General features: G+C 39.2%; 3 protein-coding genes across 5 annotated transcripts; all 3 read left to right on the top strand.

Moving 5' to 3' along the window:
* The first annotated feature begins 135 nt into the window (after nt 1-135).
* Nucleotides 136-2,093, top strand: mettl18 (methyltransferase like 18). Its single transcript, XM_020921128.2, has 2 exons — nt 136-369; nt 1,052-2,093. The coding sequence occupies exons 1-2, from the start codon at nt 265-267 to the stop codon at nt 2,003-2,005; spliced, it is 1,059 nt and encodes a 352-aa protein (XP_020776787.1). The 5' UTR covers nt 136-264; the 3' UTR covers nt 2,006-2,093.
* Nucleotides 2,094-3,392: 1,299 nt separating this feature from the next.
* Nucleotides 3,393-10,653, top strand: sufu (suppressor of fused homolog (Drosophila)). Of its 2 annotated transcripts, XM_020921375.2 has the most exons (13): nt 3,393-3,531; nt 5,840-5,997; nt 6,394-6,528; nt 6,771-6,907; nt 7,340-7,482; nt 7,587-7,672; nt 7,798-7,870; nt 7,981-8,137; nt 8,209-8,311; nt 8,611-8,745; nt 8,912-9,050; nt 9,400-9,468; nt 9,571-10,653. In XM_020921375.2, the coding sequence occupies exons 2-13, from the start codon at nt 5,849-5,851 to the stop codon at nt 9,658-9,660; spliced, it is 1,416 nt and encodes a 471-aa protein (XP_020777034.1). In that variant the 5' UTR covers nt 3,393-3,531; nt 5,840-5,848; the 3' UTR covers nt 9,661-10,653. The 2 variants fall into 2 exon arrangements, with proteins under 2 accessions (XP_020777034.1, XP_020777035.1); XM_020921376.2 differs by lacking the exon at nt 3,393-3,531 and having other exon boundaries at nt 3,556-5,997; nt 7,984-8,137.
* LOC110157107 (E3 ubiquitin-protein ligase TRIM8-like) lies at nt 3,400-17,048 on the top strand. Of its 2 annotated transcripts, none has more exons than XM_020921372.2 (8): nt 3,400-3,531; nt 10,872-11,175; nt 11,394-11,983; nt 15,444-15,539; nt 15,771-16,004; nt 16,073-16,104; nt 16,183-16,298; nt 16,380-17,048. In XM_020921372.2, exons 3-8 carry the CDS (start codon nt 11,414-11,416, stop codon nt 17,030-17,032), a joined length of 1,701 nt encoding a protein of 566 aa, XP_020777031.2. In that variant the 5' UTR covers nt 3,400-3,531; nt 10,872-11,175; nt 11,394-11,413; the 3' UTR covers nt 17,033-17,048. The 2 variants fall into 2 exon arrangements, with proteins under 2 accessions (XP_020777031.2, XP_055021449.1); XM_055165474.1 differs by having other exon boundaries at nt 10,872-11,179.
* The last annotated feature ends 552 nt before the right edge of the window (nt 17,049-17,600 follow it).

Here is a 17,600-nt window from a genome sequence, read left to right as displayed (position 1 = left end):
AAGAAGCTAAATATATTGTTTTATAGAAAACAAGTTTAGTTTTATTTGTTTGAAAATGTATTCGGTGCATAGATCAGTTTAATGTTACAAGGTATTATTAATTCAAACTTGCTATTCTCCTTTTCTGTTCTGGTTATGGGAAATGTAGTTTATTTGTAGTGGAAGCGCCTCCTCCTGCCAGCCTAGCGACTGTGCACTTTGCCATGTGGAGTATGAATTACATTTAGAAATATCTCAAGCTAGTTGTTAAAGCGATCTGGAATAATGTCGTTCAGCTTCAGTTTTGATGTTGAGTCCCAAACTAGAGATTTGGACGTTTGCAACGATTTGCAAAAGAAGGAAAAACATAGCGTTAAGCCTGCTAAACATGTGAGTAGCATTAGCGATAGCATGTTGGTAGCGTGTGAATTAATTAAAAAAAACTACTTAACCATACAACAGAAAATAAATCCTTAGCACTTCAGTATAAGAGTATTCATATTACGCCATAGGCGTATGTCTGATATTATGGTAATTTGTTTTTCCTTATAATATGATAATTCTATACAATATATTCATCAGATAACCATATTCATGCCTCACTATTTGCTGCAATAACTAAATGTAATGTTATTGCTCGCTGTGTATGGGCATATAATTATCATTCATTATTCAGTGTGCAATATCTGAGAAATCAAATTATTATTTGAGAAAGAGAATTACTTTTTAGTTATTGTGGCAATGTCGTATATACATACGACATTGTATGAAGGGTACATACACTAGAGAGCGTACTTGCTGCAAATAACATGCTTACACTAGGTGGAGTCAAAAAAGGTTTGGCCGAAATAAGAATTTGCCTTTAATTAACAGTCAACGACAGAGATTGTTTTTGTGTCTATCATTAACTGAGGTAATTGTATACCTGCCCATTGCCTATCATAACGTGAACTAATCCATAATTCCAGAATTGCAGCTAAATACTCTAATACTAAAAGAACTTGCAGACAACAATGAACTTCAGTTCATATTAAATGCACTTTGACGTAACATGTTGCTTGTGTTTTTTCAGGTTGAAGACAAACCCAAACCAGTCGAACATATAAAAGAGGCAAAAGAGCACCCAGTCCCAAATGATCCACATTTTCTCCTCATCGATGCTGTGCCTGAAACTGTTCAGATTGGGACTCTTCCTCCTCTGCACTTCCTAAATGAGACAGTGTTTGAGAAGACAGCCTCAGAGAGAGATGATGAGGAAAAGATCCTGTCCCGTACATTGAAGCAGAAGTCTGATCTCATCTCTGGCGTTTATGAGGGGGGACTGAAAGTTTGGGAGTGCACTTATGATTTGTTAAAATTGATTGAAAAAGACATAGAGACATTTGGGGGAAAGGTGGTTTTGGACCTGGGCTGTGGTGCTGGCCTTTTGGGGATTTTGGCACTTAAGAGAGGAGCCAGGCAGGTCCACTTCCAAGATTACAACAGTACCGTTATTGAGCAGCTCACTGTGCCAACTGTAATACTAAACTGCCACGAAGATGATGTAGACAGTGAAGAAGACGAAAAAGGAAAGGGCAAAGGAAAAGGACAGAACAAAACTGAAGGAGCTGATGTTGACAAAAAGGACCCACAAGATGGCGACCCACCACAAAAGAAGCGAGCAATAGACCCAACTCTGCACACGTCATTAGTAAAATGTAGATTCTTCTCAGGTGACTGGAGCATGTTTCTTGCTTTTCTTATGAAAGAAACGACACCTCCAAAATATGATATTATTTTTACATCAGAGACTATTTACAATACATCATACTATCCATCCTTACATGACACCCTACAGAAACTGTTAGCTCCAACAGGTCTGGTTTACCTTGCTACCAAATCTCACTATTTTGGAGTTGGTGGCGGACTCCATCTTTTTGAAACATTTGTTGAGGAAAGAGGAGTGTTTTCTGTTGAACGTCTTTGGGATGGAGAGGAGGGACTTCAGCGTCATATCGTAGCGCTTAAGTTTAAAAAAGCCATATAATAAGTGTGGTATGGTAGGATCATTGTCATGTCATACATTTATTTTGAGTGTTTTAAAAGATGCAATAAAATATGCTATCTCAATATCATTAAGTGCTTGCAACATTTCAATATGTCTGACAGTAACTGTAGTATGTTTAAAAGGGGCTGTTACAGGTCTTTAGATGCACCAGGAGGAAAGAAAGGAAATGGGCTCACTGACCTTTGCTAGTGATTTCCCCAGCGTTCAAACAGCAGCATGAAAGCCAGGCTTGTTTCTGAAGTCCAGCACAAAATGTCAATTGCAACTTATCCCACCAGCCTGAGGATGTAGTTTGAAAGTGGACTCTGGTGTCACCACACATCAATACTGGGACTCTATGGGGTCTCTTGCACTTATTTTAGAACTAGCCAGTGTTGATTTTAGTAAGAGTCCTTGCCTCCCACTTACTGTCAGTCACAAACCAAAGTAACCAAGTGACCAGGAAGCATACATTTTCTTTTAAATCCCCTATTTTAAAATCTCAAGGAAATCTATTGTTATAAACCAAGTGGAATTTTCTGAGGAACTTCAGGCCCAATTTCCTTGTATGTAAAATAACACAACAAAGGTGAGGAAATAAAGACAGTGACTAAACAATGATCCATGATACAATGGGTTATGTGTATGCCCATCTCTGTATGCTCTTCTGTTCTGATTTGGTAAACAACAGATTAAAACCTCACCTAATCTATACTAACAATCACAATTTTACGTCAACACCCCGCATCTTTGACGCAGGAATAACTGATAAATATTATGAAGCAAAGATAATGTGTGTTGGATATGGCAGCTGAAACACTACAGGTGCATTACTTTGAACAGCCGCATGTTGTGAACAGATTTTCCCATTAATTATATTGTAATTACATTATGGCTGTGGTGCATGTGTCTCCATTGTGTGCAAACATAATGCTGAGGCCAGTTTCTATTTGAATATGTCACCCGGTGAATTTCAGAGTCATCGTCACATCATCACAACAGCTGTTCAGAGCCTGTGGGGGAATTCCTAGTTCCTCCTGCAGACATGGCCTTTCCTCTGCTTACTTTATGGGAACAAGGGGGCAGGGCTAAACTCAGATGGTTTTCCTCAGAAACTATTATGTGTGTTGATTCACGGTGAGGGGGCGTGCAGTTCACTCCCACTGTTTCCTTTTTACTGGGAAGTGACAGTCAGGCTTACCGTACAGGGGGAGGGCATGATAAACAGTTAAAAAGGGAGGGTGTCTGTCTAATGGACTATGTGAAAGGTGCCGGTATTTAAGGTCCTTGGCGGTGAATGCCTGTCACTGTTCTGTATCCATTCATAGGAGCGGGACATGTAGGTGGACAGGTCAAGGATGGCTGTGGCATGGGAGGCCTGCTGTTGATTCAGTGCTGAAGTATTGGTTTTGACACAGATGGATCCATGAAATAGGTTCAGCTGACTTTGACTCTACAGAATCAATGAAGACAATTATGAAGGAAGTTTTGTGAGTCTCAAAAATGGAAAGTAGACACTAGATGAGGTAAGTATAACTGATTTTTAATGACATGTTTTCTGTATCCTAACATTTCTTTTTAATATGCTTATACATTACATTTTGTGATCATGTGAGATAGATTACATAATGTGTTGTATCAATTAAATCATTCAAAAATTTATGTTGTAAAAATGTATTTGCTATTAATCTTATGATTAGATAGTTACAGGTCCTATAAGTGGTGAGATTAAAGTCTATAATGAGAGATTTCTTGACTGTAACAGGCAGTAAAACCGGTTGCTTCTCAGTCTAACTGCCAGAGAGATAGCAGTTTCCTGAAAAGATCAGGTGTGGCTTTCCTTACACCATTCATTGCATCTATCCTAAAAGAATGTTCTTTCCTGTCATCGCAAAGTGAATTATCTTGCCCAAAAGGTCAATATTTGACTCTATCACTTTAATATGGACGAAAGGTGATCTTGAAATAAATAACAGTTAGTTAATATAAAACTATAGTCTCAGGGTTCAAAGATACACTCATGAATGACCACAAGTTCTTTCCCTGGGAGTGTGCAGTTGTAATAGATGAGTCATATCAAGTCCTGGTCAGAGGACTGTCACAAGGATTTGAATCAGTGTACTCATAGGGGGGTAGAAAGCTAGGGAAACTTTCCTTTCAGTGACCGTGGAGAACCTTTCAATGAGATAGGTAGCCTACTAAAAAAATGTCATTAGTGTCATGTAGCAAATAGCATATACTATTGCATTGTTTGTAATGTAATTTTAATAAGACCTGGGGCTATTACACAATTTTCCAAAGAAGGTTAACGTTACTGAGTCATGCTTGCATCACTTTTCTCAAGAATTAAGTGGGGAAGTGTGTCATACTTTCTGATTCTAAAACAGTTTCTGTTTCCAATAAATTTTCTATATGTAATTCTTAATGTTTACCTATAGAGTTATGGTTTTGTGTTGCAAATTAATACATATGTAGTCCACAATGAAGTGGTGCTGGTAAGTGCTATGCTATGAGAACTGTATTCCATAGATGGTGGTGTTCAGGTTTCATCTATGGGTTCAGTTCTTTTGGTATAGCACCATTTTGTCTCCTAAATAAGCATAAACAGTTTGCCTATACCTGGATGTAACAGACTGTTGTAAATATTATACAGTGTTAATAAAGTTTGCTGAAGTCTGAATCGTGTGATTTATAATGATTGATTATTTCTTTTGTTATACAGATCAACACCAATAATTTTCTTTTTCCAAGGGCACAGGGCCCAGGTGAAGTTATGTGATTAAAACTAACATAAAATGTTTCAACCAACTGTCCAATTGTAAAAACATACAGATTAATTACAAGGAATGTGTCTGTATTGATTCACGGCATATATAAATTAACCAGTTCAGTTTTTGTAAACTTATTAGCAAGAAGAGCAAGTAGCCTAAACAAATATAAAATAACAGAATGCTGTAAGCCCCCAGCAATAGTATTGATTGATTGATTGATTCATTCATTTATTTTTATTTTGAGTTTGTGCCAAGAGAGAAACAATGTATACTACATATACATTGTAAACAACAGAAAAGCACATTTCTCGAAAATGAGTGGGAAGAAGAAAAACTTAACATGAACCCACCCCTGTTCATGTATTAGCCTACAATTACAGTTTTTGAAGCTTTGATAAATAATGTATGAGTGGTGAAATAAATTTTCTAGGTATTTTTATAAAACATAAGAGATGTTTATTGTATTATAAAAATATACTGAAAAACATGCATCTGTACTGTGAGCCTCTCCTCTAATCTGACCTGTAACTTGGCCTAGTGACGTCACCATGGACATAAACAAATTTAATGCCTGACTGTGGAACATTCCAGTGAAATCAACAACATCTCCATTCAAAAAGCCACAAGCTTTTTGCATTTAATCTAATCAAAATCATGCAGAACAGTGAGGCAAACTATGTTATGGCCCAAACTACATCATGTTACACCAAAATGTGATTGACAATCAATCTGCCAAATGATTACACCTTAAAAATCTAAACAAAAATCCACGGTGAATCTGATTGGTCAAATGGGTTGTCTGTCACTGACATAGTTTGTTTTTGTAACCAATGGGGATTCAGTGTGTGTTTTCACAGCGGGTGAGCAACAGGCTGTGGCTCCTCACCATGGATCTACAATACTCCTCACTGGAGTGGACGAGATTTTCGTTTTAAGGTGTACTCTAGCGAAGTTTCAAGGCTGAATTGTTATTGTTCTAAGCTTTGGGCGTATTTTAGTAAACCACTTCTTCTAGTGAAACACTTTTGCTCGGGCGTTTTATAGACAAAGTTATATTTGCTAGGGCCGTGCGATGGATGAAGCACGGCCTACCAGTGGATCCCAGGCCCAGGGAATGGTGCCTCTGTTTCCCCCTGGACTACAGGCGATATACGGAGAATGTCGGCGGCTTTACCCGGACCAGGCGAACCCGCTACAAGTCACAGCAATCGTAAAATATTGGTGCGTGTCCTAAAATATTAAACCTATTTAGTATAACTTTATGTATACAGCCTATGGTTCAACAAAGTAAAGTTTTGTAAACTGGTGTTTTGGCTAACGGCTAGCTCTAATGCTATTACAGGGTAGTTACAATTGAACTGCCATGGCTTTAACTTAAAAAAAGTTGTTGCATGTTTACCATCTGTTGTAAAATAGATTTAGGACTAACTAGATTAGGGCTGGGCAGTACAAATATCTTATGTTTCAAATGCACGTGCATGAAATTGAACTGTTATGTTGATGTAATGTATTCCTAATATGTAACTTTAACTTTTGAAAATGAAAGTGCCATTGCACATTAAATATTATCTGAGAAAATCTAAGAAATTTATGGGGCTAATGTAACATGTTTCACAGGTTAGGAGGACCAGACCCCCTAGATTACATTAGTATGTATAGGAATGTGGGGTGCCCATCTCAAGACATCCAGGAGCACTGGCACTATGTCAGCTTTGGACTGAGTGATCTTTATGGCGACAACAGAGTACATGAGTAAGATCTTTATTTTTAATTTATTTATTCACATTGTGAGCTGCCCCTTTAATCCCCCAGTACCCTAAAGATTATGCTAATTATTTGCTATGTTAAAAGCTTCTAACAGTGGACCACCTAGTGACAGCAGCCTAATGAGCTTTTATCATTGTAATTCAGCTGTTGGTTTTGACACTCCCTTTGGACTTTACGACTTCATATGAGGATGAAAATGCAGCTGTTGATGTTTTTGTCTGTGTCAGATTCGCAGGGGCTGGCGGACCCAGCGGTTTTGGCTTTGAGCTCACATTTAGACTCAAAAGAGAAGTCGGAGAGACGGCACCACCAACATGGCCAGCTGAACTCATGCAAGGCTTGGCCCGCTATGTGTTCCAGTCAGGTAAGAATCAAAATATAAATATTTATTACAAATGCATATTTGTGTCCAAAAATTGCTATTGGGACACCAAAGCAATTTAACAAAGAAAAATGTATAGCTATTGAATATCTGAAAGAGATTAGGTTTAAAACATCATAAAAAAATATCTCTGACTCTAGCCCTCCTTCCACATATCCCTCCTCTACTCTCCAGCTGGGGTCAATTTGCACGTGGGTGGGCTGAGCCCGAGGGCAATATGAATGCTCGGTGGTTTACTTTCCATTTGCTTGCATTCAGTTCATTCTGGATGGGATGAATGCTACCTTCCAGGCATTTGGATTCCCTCTGTGATTTTTATTTGTGTATTATTGTTTTATTGAAGTAACCTATGGAATAATAAATTAGTCTTAACTAACTACAACTTACATAGTAATATATTCTTTTGTTTTTTAGAAAATACTTTTTGCAGTGGTGATCATGTGTCGTGGCACAGCCCTCTAGACAACAGTGAATCCCGCATACAACACATGCTGCTCACAGAAGATCCACAGATGCAGCCAGTCCACACACCATTTGGTACAGTGAGCTTTTTACAAGTGAGTAGTCTGTTGTTAATATTTAGATCATATCATGTTTGTGTCTATATTTCTAACTTGGTAGTTTACATTGGACACTCAAACATAAATATTGTCTTGTGCAGATTGTAGGTGTGTGTACAGAAGAGCTCCAGGCAGCACAGCAGTGGAATGGACAGGGCATATTGGAACTGATGCGTGGAGTGCGAGTGTGAGTCATCTCTGGCCTAACTATATTAAACAGTGTGGTTTAAGTATTTGTGCGATCCCTAGGCATAATGATGTGTGGTTTAGTTTAGAGTATAATGTATTCTTGTATATTTTATTTGTGAACAGAGCTGGAGGTCCATGGCTCATTACTGACATGAGACGAGGGGAGACTATTTTTGACATTGACCCACACCTACAAGTAAGGCTTAATTAAGTTTTTGTAGAACCTGAACATACATTGTATAGCTGTAGGTCTGTATGTAACTCTTGCTTGTGTTGATGATTGCGTTTCTTTGTTGCTCTCCTAAGCAGGAGAGAGTGGACCAGGGCATAGAGGCAGAAGGCTCTAACCTGAGTGGGGTCAGTGCTAAGTGTGTGTGGGATGATTTGAGCCGACCACCAGAGGACGAGGAGGACAGCCGTTCTATTTGTATTGCATCTCAGCCACGGAGACTCTCAGATAAAGGTATTACAGCATCCACTTGATCACTTCATACTGTTTTGATCATTGTTTGATGAAAAAACAATTATTTGCAGACACAGAACAAATAAGGGAGACTCTGAGAAAGGGTCTAGAGTTCAACACAAAGCCAGCATTACCCCCTATCAGCGGGCAGAGACAGAACCACGACCGACCTCAGTAAGTGTGTTGTGTTTCTTTTTTTGCTCTGTTATGTTCACTTAAAAACTTCAGCTTTGATGTGTTTAATTATGCTCTGAGCAAGTACAAAGAAGTTGTGAGTATTTCCTCAAGAGCATACGCACAGTACTCACTTTTCAGTCTTATTTATATTTTGCCCTCTTCCATTCCTGGGTTAGTCTGAGTTTAGGACTACTTTGGTAAATGTTTAGTTTAGACTTGATTTGGCCCATGTTTAGACCATATAACATATGCTGCTTTGCTATACTGCTTTTGGTAAAATTGTCCCTTTTTTACAGAAGTAGAAAGGACAGCTTGGAGAGTGAGAGCTCATCAGCCATTGTTCCACATGAGCTTGTTCGAACACGACAGTTAGAGAGTGTCCATCTAAAATTCAACCAGGAGTCAGGCACGCTGCTTCCTCTCTGTTTGCGGTATGAGTTCTTGTCAATATTTTCATTTATTTTTACTCAGTTAATGACTGCAGATGATTTACACAACACATATGAGTGGCTGACAATAGTGTATCAACTTAAAAACATACACTGCCAACTTTATAACCACTCCTGAGTGTCTTATTATGTTTTATATACTTGACAGAGGGAGACTGCTACATGGGAGACACTTTACCTTTAAAAGCATCAATGGAGACACAGCCATAACATTTGTGTCAACAGGAGTGGAAGGAGCATTCGCAACTGAAGAGCATCCCTATGCAGCTCATGGCCCATGGCTCCAGGTGCCTACTCAGAGAAACACAAAATACATTAAATACAATATCAAATCTCTTCTTTGATGAATTTAATGATCCACAAGGGAAATTAATTGGACACAGTAGTTTATATATTACAATACAATTACAAAGAATAAAAAAATAAAAATAATACAATAAGAAATAAGATACATAGCAAAGATAGCATATATTTGTCAAAGAGGGTAGAAGTATACTCATTTGAATATATACATGTAAGGTAAAATATATCTAGGCAGTATACAAGAGTCAGGAGTCAGATGAAAATAGAGGTTTGACATTATATAAGGTTATCTATTACATAATAGTGAGTTATAAGGGATTCTTTTCTGTTTAGATACTGTTAACTGAAGAATTTGTGGAGCAGATGCTTAATGAAATTCGAGACCTAAACACTCATGAGGAGGTAAGTGAATGTCATACCTGAATAACATTAGCTATTCATATTCAAATGTACAGAATTTACAAAAAACATGTTAAAACACAACATTGTTTTTCCTTTTTACAGTCAAAGCTACCTAAGGAGTATAGTTGGCCAGAAAAGAAGTTGAAAATTTCAGTTCTTCCGGATTCTGTGTTTGATAATCCACTGCAGTGAGACAGTTGACTACACTTCCCTGAACGGACTGAATGAACAGGAAAAGGGTTCTTCTACCACAAGACTGACACATCCTCTGAGGATTTATATTACTGCCAACAGCATTTCTCTGTAGTTTGTTGCTTTTAAAACTCTAACTTTCACCCTAGTAGGCCTGTCATGGTAATACATAAGTACTGATGAAGTAAATATTGACGATGATATTGAAACTAATTTATGCCAGTGACACAGTAACTCAAGAGCAGAACCACAAAAATATTCTAAATGTGCATTATTGTTAAAAAAAAAAAAAAAAAAACATGAGCTGCAATAAACAACAGAATGAAACACAATACTTACTTTGCATCTGCAATGAGTCATAGTAGTTATTCATTTCGCCTTATGGCCAAAAAATAACCAGAAAGAAAGAAACTGTACCCACGATAAATACTGACGACCCCAAAAATAGTGTTCCAATTTTTATATATTGAATGATAAGTTGATATAGTAATTACCGTGACAAGCCTACACACTAGTGATCTGAAAATGTCAGTATTAGCAGTAAGATGTCTAAAGGTCTTCTGAGGTCAAAGGTTCATTTCTCTATCAACATTATGATGTATCTTGTGATCAACAGACTTTGGATCCAAGCAATAAAGATGCTTATTTATTGTAGTGGCAGAGTACAGCCAACAATTATACTGTATATTATATATTATTTGTGATGTGTAAAATATAGAGCAATGCTGGATGTTCATGTTATACCAAAGTTCTCTTGCGGTTGCCTCTCAAACAGACTGCTACAAACCTCAAAAAACACTTATTTTTTTTCTTTCTTTGTTTTGTATGAAATTTATTGCAAGAGATGTATGACTGTGTATCATTGTTGCCATTATTCAGACCTGTAGTCTATACGTTCCGTAGTGCCTTTTAATTGCAAGTAATTTTACTCAAACCTCTCTGAACAACACTAACCATTCCATGCAATAAGAGAGAATAAAGTTACTTACTTAACACACGGAGTTTTTATTTTTATTTATTTTATTTTTTTCAAACATCTTAACATATCCTGATGACATCTTTTTCCGTATTTATTAGTCATATTAAATTTTATTTTTATTATTATTATTTTTTTGTCATACCAAATTGACTAAAATAAAGCTGGAGAAAATTTGTATGATGTCATAAATAATTAATTACGTGAAATCTGTCTGGCGCTCGTTTGTTTTCAGTGTCTTTGGCCCAGTGTAGGCTGTTTTTGTCGCTCTGTGGGACAGATCCAGCTCCTCCCCTCCGCTCTCTCTCCGCTCTCCGATGGGTCACGTTGTTGGAGGGGCAGTCAATCTGGATTCCCCCAACCTCTCCGAAAACCAGTCTGATTCCTGAAGGCACTTCGCACAGCAGTGAGCGCGAGAGAAGCGGAGTGGCAGCCCGTGTACAGAGAACTGAACCCGGGACCGGGCTTTACTGCGCTCGGTCTGGAGTGAAAGCGGCGCTGCGCACTACACGGGACTCCACTGGCGACATGCACTAACTGTAGGTAATCCTTGTCCTAACTTTTGCATGGTGGTTAAATGTTTTTTGAAGAATATAGTGTATGTATGGCACGCCAATATATCCAGTCGTTACAAACTAATTCACTGAAATGGATGTTGCTTAATTTTATATTATGCATTATATTATGGTGGGATACTGGAACAAAAATAAAAAATAAAAAGGTACGTTTTTGACATCGTGTTTGTTATTTAATTTAGTCTGGCATCCAGCTGAAGTCATGATTGCAAGTTGGAAAAACTGCTTTGAAGAGGAGCTCTTGTGTCCCATTTGCCTGAATGTTTTTGAAGAGCCTGTCCAGTTGCCATGCAAACACAACTTCTGCAAAAATTGCATATGTGAGGCATGGGCCAAAGATGGCACTGCTGTGCGCTGCCCTGAATGCAACCACGACTATGATCCCAAACCCACTCTGGAGAAGAACTTTAAGCTGGCCAACATCGTGAAGCGTTTTAACGCTCTGAATGCTGAGAAAGCCCCTGCGATGCTGCACTGTGTCCTCTGCAGACGAGGGCCATCACTACCAGTGCTCAAAGTGTGTCTACGCTGCAAAGAGCCCTGCTGCCAAAGCCACATCCACACACACCTGCAGCAGCCCTGCGCCGCCCCAGGACACCTGTTAGTGGACGCAGAAGAGCTGAGTGCCTGGACCTGCCCCAGTCATGAGGAGTACAGGGTGCTGCACTGTGAGGAGGAGCAGGTGGCTCTGTGCGCCTTCTGCTGCATGTCCCACTGCACCAACCAAAGGCACACAGTCTGTGACGTGGAGACTCAGCGAATACAAATGCAGGTATCTAAGTTACACTCAATCCTCACTGGGGTGCACTGAAGCCAAACGAACTAATTCTCTAGCTCTATCTTCACATCACACTTTTGTTTCCCCAAAATGCACATAATATTATACACTTTCATTTGTCTTTTTGGTAACCTTTTTGTAACCTTAATACATCCACCCTGTCTATGGGTAAACCATATGATGCAATCTGAATTCACTGGAAATAATCTCAGTGAGTGGGGGAGTTTCCACATGCAATCTGGTCATGTTCGTCAGTGCTGGGGAAGTTATTTTCATGATGAGAGTGCAATATAACCTAACCCATGAATTGTTGCATGTTCAATTTTGTTTATAACTGTAGACATTTTTTTTTTGACATAATGTCATGACCTTAAGCTTCCCCATATCCAAAATACAGTTCAAGTAATACACTGTGAACATGTTGTGAATTGTGAACATGTGAACTGTTGCTTAGACTTGGAGTTATTCCTAGGACAAAAGATGTCTGTTCAGCCTTTTCCACAGCTGCACTGTCCACACAAACTGCACCCACCCATCTTTCTTGCCTTTGACAACTGCAGATTTGCAATTTCAACAGCCTTACTCAGGGGTGGGGGTTTGCCTGTAGTTTGTAGTACCAGTAGAGCTGTTAAAAATATCAATACCCATACTAGGGGTGTCAAATTATCGCGTTAATTGCGATTAATTCATTACAGTCATATTTAGCGCGTTATGTTTTTTAATCGCGTTAATCTCATTTTTAATCTCTAACTTTACTGTTTCTGTATGTGAGTTGCTTTATTATAAAACCTGTTTTTATGTGTTGTTGGGACAACAACACACACACAAAAAACACATTTATAATTTTTTTTATTTCGGTAATTCCACTCGTAACCCACACAGAACGCGCGCAGTAAGAGCGATGTAAACGTCAGTCGCACAATGGACGAGGTCGAAGAGCCAGTAGAACAGAGGCAGCAGTGCACAGGTAAAAACACATTCGTGTCTTGGAAATTCTTCTCCCGACGTGAAATATAAAAGAAAATAACAAATATAAAATCGCCTACAACTTAAATGTCACTGGTGAAAACAACCTGCATAGACTCATGATGTCTGCACTACTGTCCTATAGTGACCTGCCACATGAGGGGACACGCACACAAACACACACAAACAAACACAAACACACACCTTCATCATCGTCATTAACCTGAGAACGCGCGGACCACGTTTCCTTCCGTAGTTACTGCGCGGACACCGACGTGCTCCCGTGAGCCGCGTGTGGATCGTGTTTTCTCGCGTACGCTGGCGTAAACCGCGCTTCCTCCTGTGCGCCTCTAAACCAGAACTAACACCAAGACTAAAACCAGGACTAATCCAGTCCAGGACTAAACCAAGACTAAACCAGGACTAAACCAGTCCAGGACTAAACCAGGACTAAACCAGAACTAAAACCAGGTCTAAACCAGGTCTAAACCAGGACTAAACCAGAACTAACACCAGGACTAAAACAGGATTAATCCATTCCAGGACTAAACTAGGACAAAGCAGGTCTAAACCAGGACTAAAACAAGGACTAAAACCAGTGATCTCATATATAAAGCATTTCTCTATCAATAATATTTTTAATATGGTTAAGGAAAGACTGGACTTTTTATTGTCTTTAAGTAGACAAAAGTTATTATGTTCAGATTTTCTCGTCTTTGCTACTTTACAGCAAACAGTTTCTTATTCATGGAGACTTAGGCTCAACAGCCAATTTGGAGAGATTTGTTAAACAATAAATGACTTTATAAAGTCACTTTTTTTGTTCTATATCAGTCTTTTGATCTGCCACAATAATGTAATAATGAATTTAAATGAAAAATACCTCAAATTGAAGCTTTTCTCAGCCATTTTTAGGTGACATTAAAATGAGATTAATTAGATTAATTAATTACAGATCATAATTAATTAATCTCTCAATTTTTTTAATCACATGACAGCACTAACCCATACTCATTTGAACAAGCCTTAATACTGAAAATGTACCTTTTTAAATAGTTTTTTTTAATAATATATTAATAAAGATATTATTATTATGGAAAATAGACAAAGGAATGGTCCCTCAATAAAAGCTTTGCTCATACCTCAGCAGAAAACTATTGGCTGTTCGCCATTAGCTTCATGTCCAAATAATTTCCCTGGTGGATCAATAAAGTTTGTCTAAGCCTAAGTCTAAATATCTTCAATGAGTTACTTAGGCTGCCCAGAGCCAACCACTGACATCCAACATGGGGAATAGTTGTCAGTTGATTGTGAAAGAGGCTCTCTGTTCATTGAGCTCTTCATTTAAACATGAGCTTCCTGGCAGCCTGTGGTGTGTGCCTAAATAGAACAGTGGGAAAGTGACCATTGGTGTATTTAATCTCGATTAAGGTAGACTTTCACACTGCATCTACAGAGCTACCCGACAGTTGGCTCTATTCTAATACTATTTCAGGCAAATGTAAAAATAAAACTTGAACCATGGAGAGACTGCAAATGAGGACGACCCAGTGGCTATTGTGTGGGAATGGAAAAAATATATATATTATGCACATTATGCACCATTTACAACACATTTTTGACACAGTTTTATAGTAAGATGTAATATAGACATGTTTGCCTATTGTCAGAATAAACAAGTACTTTCACAAAATGATTGCAAATCCCAGCATGACATTCAACTGTAGCTTATAAATCAACCCTGAAAAAAAAAGAAAATTGGTTGGAATAGATTTACATAGTTCAGTGTGTAGCTGTGAACATTCAGTTAAGGTTTACACTTAGACTTAGAATTTACTGTGACCCTGCTGCCACTCTTTCAGGTGCTAAAGGTGTGACCTTACTAAGCGTAAAGCCACACATGTGGACATTTGTGTAAGTGAAGTGCAGTGCAGCAGGCTTTATACTGAAGTTGCATAGATACTGATGCACAGTTACATTAAAACTCTTATACCAAAGACCACATGTCTATTTTTATTCTCATTTTTGTAAATAATGCTCAACTTTGCTGCCTATTATGGGTATGCGTAAGAAAAGGCCCTCCCTCTCTCTACACACTCCAGACTAGGCTGCTGCGTTATGCACACAGACGTGACAATCTGTCACTGACACAGAGACCAACGCAAACAAGGGCAGTGATGCATGTGGCAAAATGAGAAAGCACAAAGGACTTCCCCTCCAGTGCTCCATATAAAAGCTTTTTCATGTAAATACTTAGCTTTGTTTCCATGACAGCAGGTACCCTCATACTAAGGGCATTTCACTAATGGCTATTCCTGTACTTAAATGTGTTTGCTTAGTGTTATTAATTTGAGAGCAAATGAGTAATATTTACTTGTTCTTTATGGTAAGTGTAGTATCCAGCAAGCTTTGATCATCTCTCATCTAACAGCTGTTGTGAATGTTAGTAGATTTTTGTCTTATTTGATGTGTCTTTTTGTCTCCTCAGGCCATGCTGATGAAACAAGAAGACCAACTGGAGGATCGTGTTCAGAACATCGATGAGCAGCTCTCCAAACTGGACTCAGACAAGACTCGGATCAAGGCACAGTGTCACTTTGCTTCGTCTATTTACTGCCTAAATTTAGACTTGATGCAACTGTAACAGTGTCTAAAGAAGATTGCCAGTTCAAAATGCACTTTCTCTAGTTCAAACTGTTACTGTTGCACCAGCACAGTTTTGGCTGCAGAAATATTTTACCTACTGAGAGGGCAATTAGAAGGTTTAGATGCATTAATGACCTTATTATAAAATACTCTTGTATTTTCACCTCAGGAAGCAGTTTGTCAGTTAAAAGAGCGTGTACGGGCTCAGTACCAGCGAATGCAAGTCCTGATGGAGCTGACCCAGACTGAGACGATGCAAATGCTGGAGAGCACTTACCGCTCTTATGTCAGGAACAACTCTCAGCAGGTTGTGCAGCTCAATGAGATGCGCCATAAAGCAGCAAAACTCCTGTGCTCGCTACAAACAGTCATACAGAGATCACACAGCATCAACTTCATGAAGGTACATTTAGCCGTACTTTCATATCTAGATTCTAATGTACATTCTGAATAGCTATTATATTGTTTCAGAACACAAAACCATACCAACTTATAATGAACAGGTGAGTTAAATGCTTCATAACCTGTCCCGTTGAAACAATTTGATACAGCTGATATTTGACATGATGTTTTTTTCTCAGGTCCCACTCACACCTCAGTTGTGCTATTCCTCCTCTCAGAGTGGGCCAGCTCAGCTGTCATCAGTTTCTGTCTGAACTGTTATCAAGAGAGAAAAATCTGCGAAAAATACTCGACGGTAGGAGAGAACTACAGAGTTACTTTTTTTTTCCAGTTCTGTTTTTACACCTAATACACCAATGCTTCTTCTATTTCTTAGTGCGAGTCAGTGAAGGGTCTGTCCTTGAACTTGTTCAGCCTCACTGCAGTTCAGTCAACATGCAGACAGGCTCTTCTGGGTTGCACAAAAGGAAATACAGCATGGCCTTTTTAGACAAAAACACTGAACTTGCTTCTTCACGAGATCCTTCATCTTTACTTTACAACAGTAAAAAACCTTTTCTTTCTGACCAGACTCACAATGCAATGTATTCTGGTGACAGCCTGTCTCAGAACCCCCACACTGGCCCCAGTCAGAGGCAGCTGCTGGTTACTTCCTCTCACCGCCGGGTGGCCCTAGGCACCAGCTCCACTCACCACTCAGGGACTGTTTTTCCTCCTTCACATTTTCCCAGCGGAAGTGCCTCCCAACCAACCACGATGTTTGAGGGAAGAAAGGTGCTCGTGTGTGCTCTGAATAACTGCTGCTGCTCTGGAGCTGCGCCTGCAAGCACTGGTCCCACTTACACCCCCCCAGAACAATTCTCCTCTCTGTCCTCTCAGGACTTCAGTCATCACTCCTCCATCCCTGTGAGTCAGCCTCTGCATCATTTTACAATGCAGAGTTTGATGAACACACCACAGGCCAACAGACAAACAGACTTTTATGGACTCTATGGACAGTCTTCTACAAAGCACTATGGAAACAAATAAAATGGTTTGTTATGTATTTTTTGTTTCATGGGTCAGTGCCGTGTCTGCTGTAAAGTAAGGCTGAGGTTTGCTCATGCTTCAGCATTTCCCAGTTGGGATGGAGGATGTGTGTGGCGACAGATTACCAAACATATTTTAGAAGATTATTAACTAGCTAGGACCACACCAACAACGACATAATGCGAAGAAGTTTATTGATAATGTACGAAGCGGGGCAGAGATGGCTGGGTTAAGACTCTATGTGGGAGCTCCATCTCAATCTTCAATTGGCCCAGCCAGAACGGGACCCCCCTTGTAGGGGTCTTATGACTGAAAGACAAAATAGGGGATGGGAAGGTGTTGTCGAGTTAGCCGAGACAAACTGGGATGATGGGAAAGGCTGCTACACATAGGCTTCTGGGAAATTAAAGGCGTGGTCCAGGTGAGTTGTGGTTCGCTGGTGAGAGGAGAGGGGCGGCTGAAGCGTGGTCCTGCTCCTGAATCTAAGTTAATCATATTAACTACATTTAGGAAAAAATCTTTAGGAATGCATAAGCACTTCTGAAGCACATTTACAGTTGTGGGGAGC

The sequence above is a fragment of the Boleophthalmus pectinirostris genome, unplaced genomic scaffold, assembly GCF_026225935.1.
Source record: "Boleophthalmus pectinirostris isolate CB_2022bp ecotype Guang Dong unplaced genomic scaffold, ASM2622593v1 HiC_scaffold_793, whole genome shotgun sequence".
Taxonomy (NCBI): Eukaryota; Metazoa; Chordata; class Actinopteri; order Gobiiformes; family Gobiidae; genus Boleophthalmus; species Boleophthalmus pectinirostris.
Note: the sequence above shows the minus strand (reverse complement) of the source record. Positions and strands in the feature narration are given on the sequence as shown.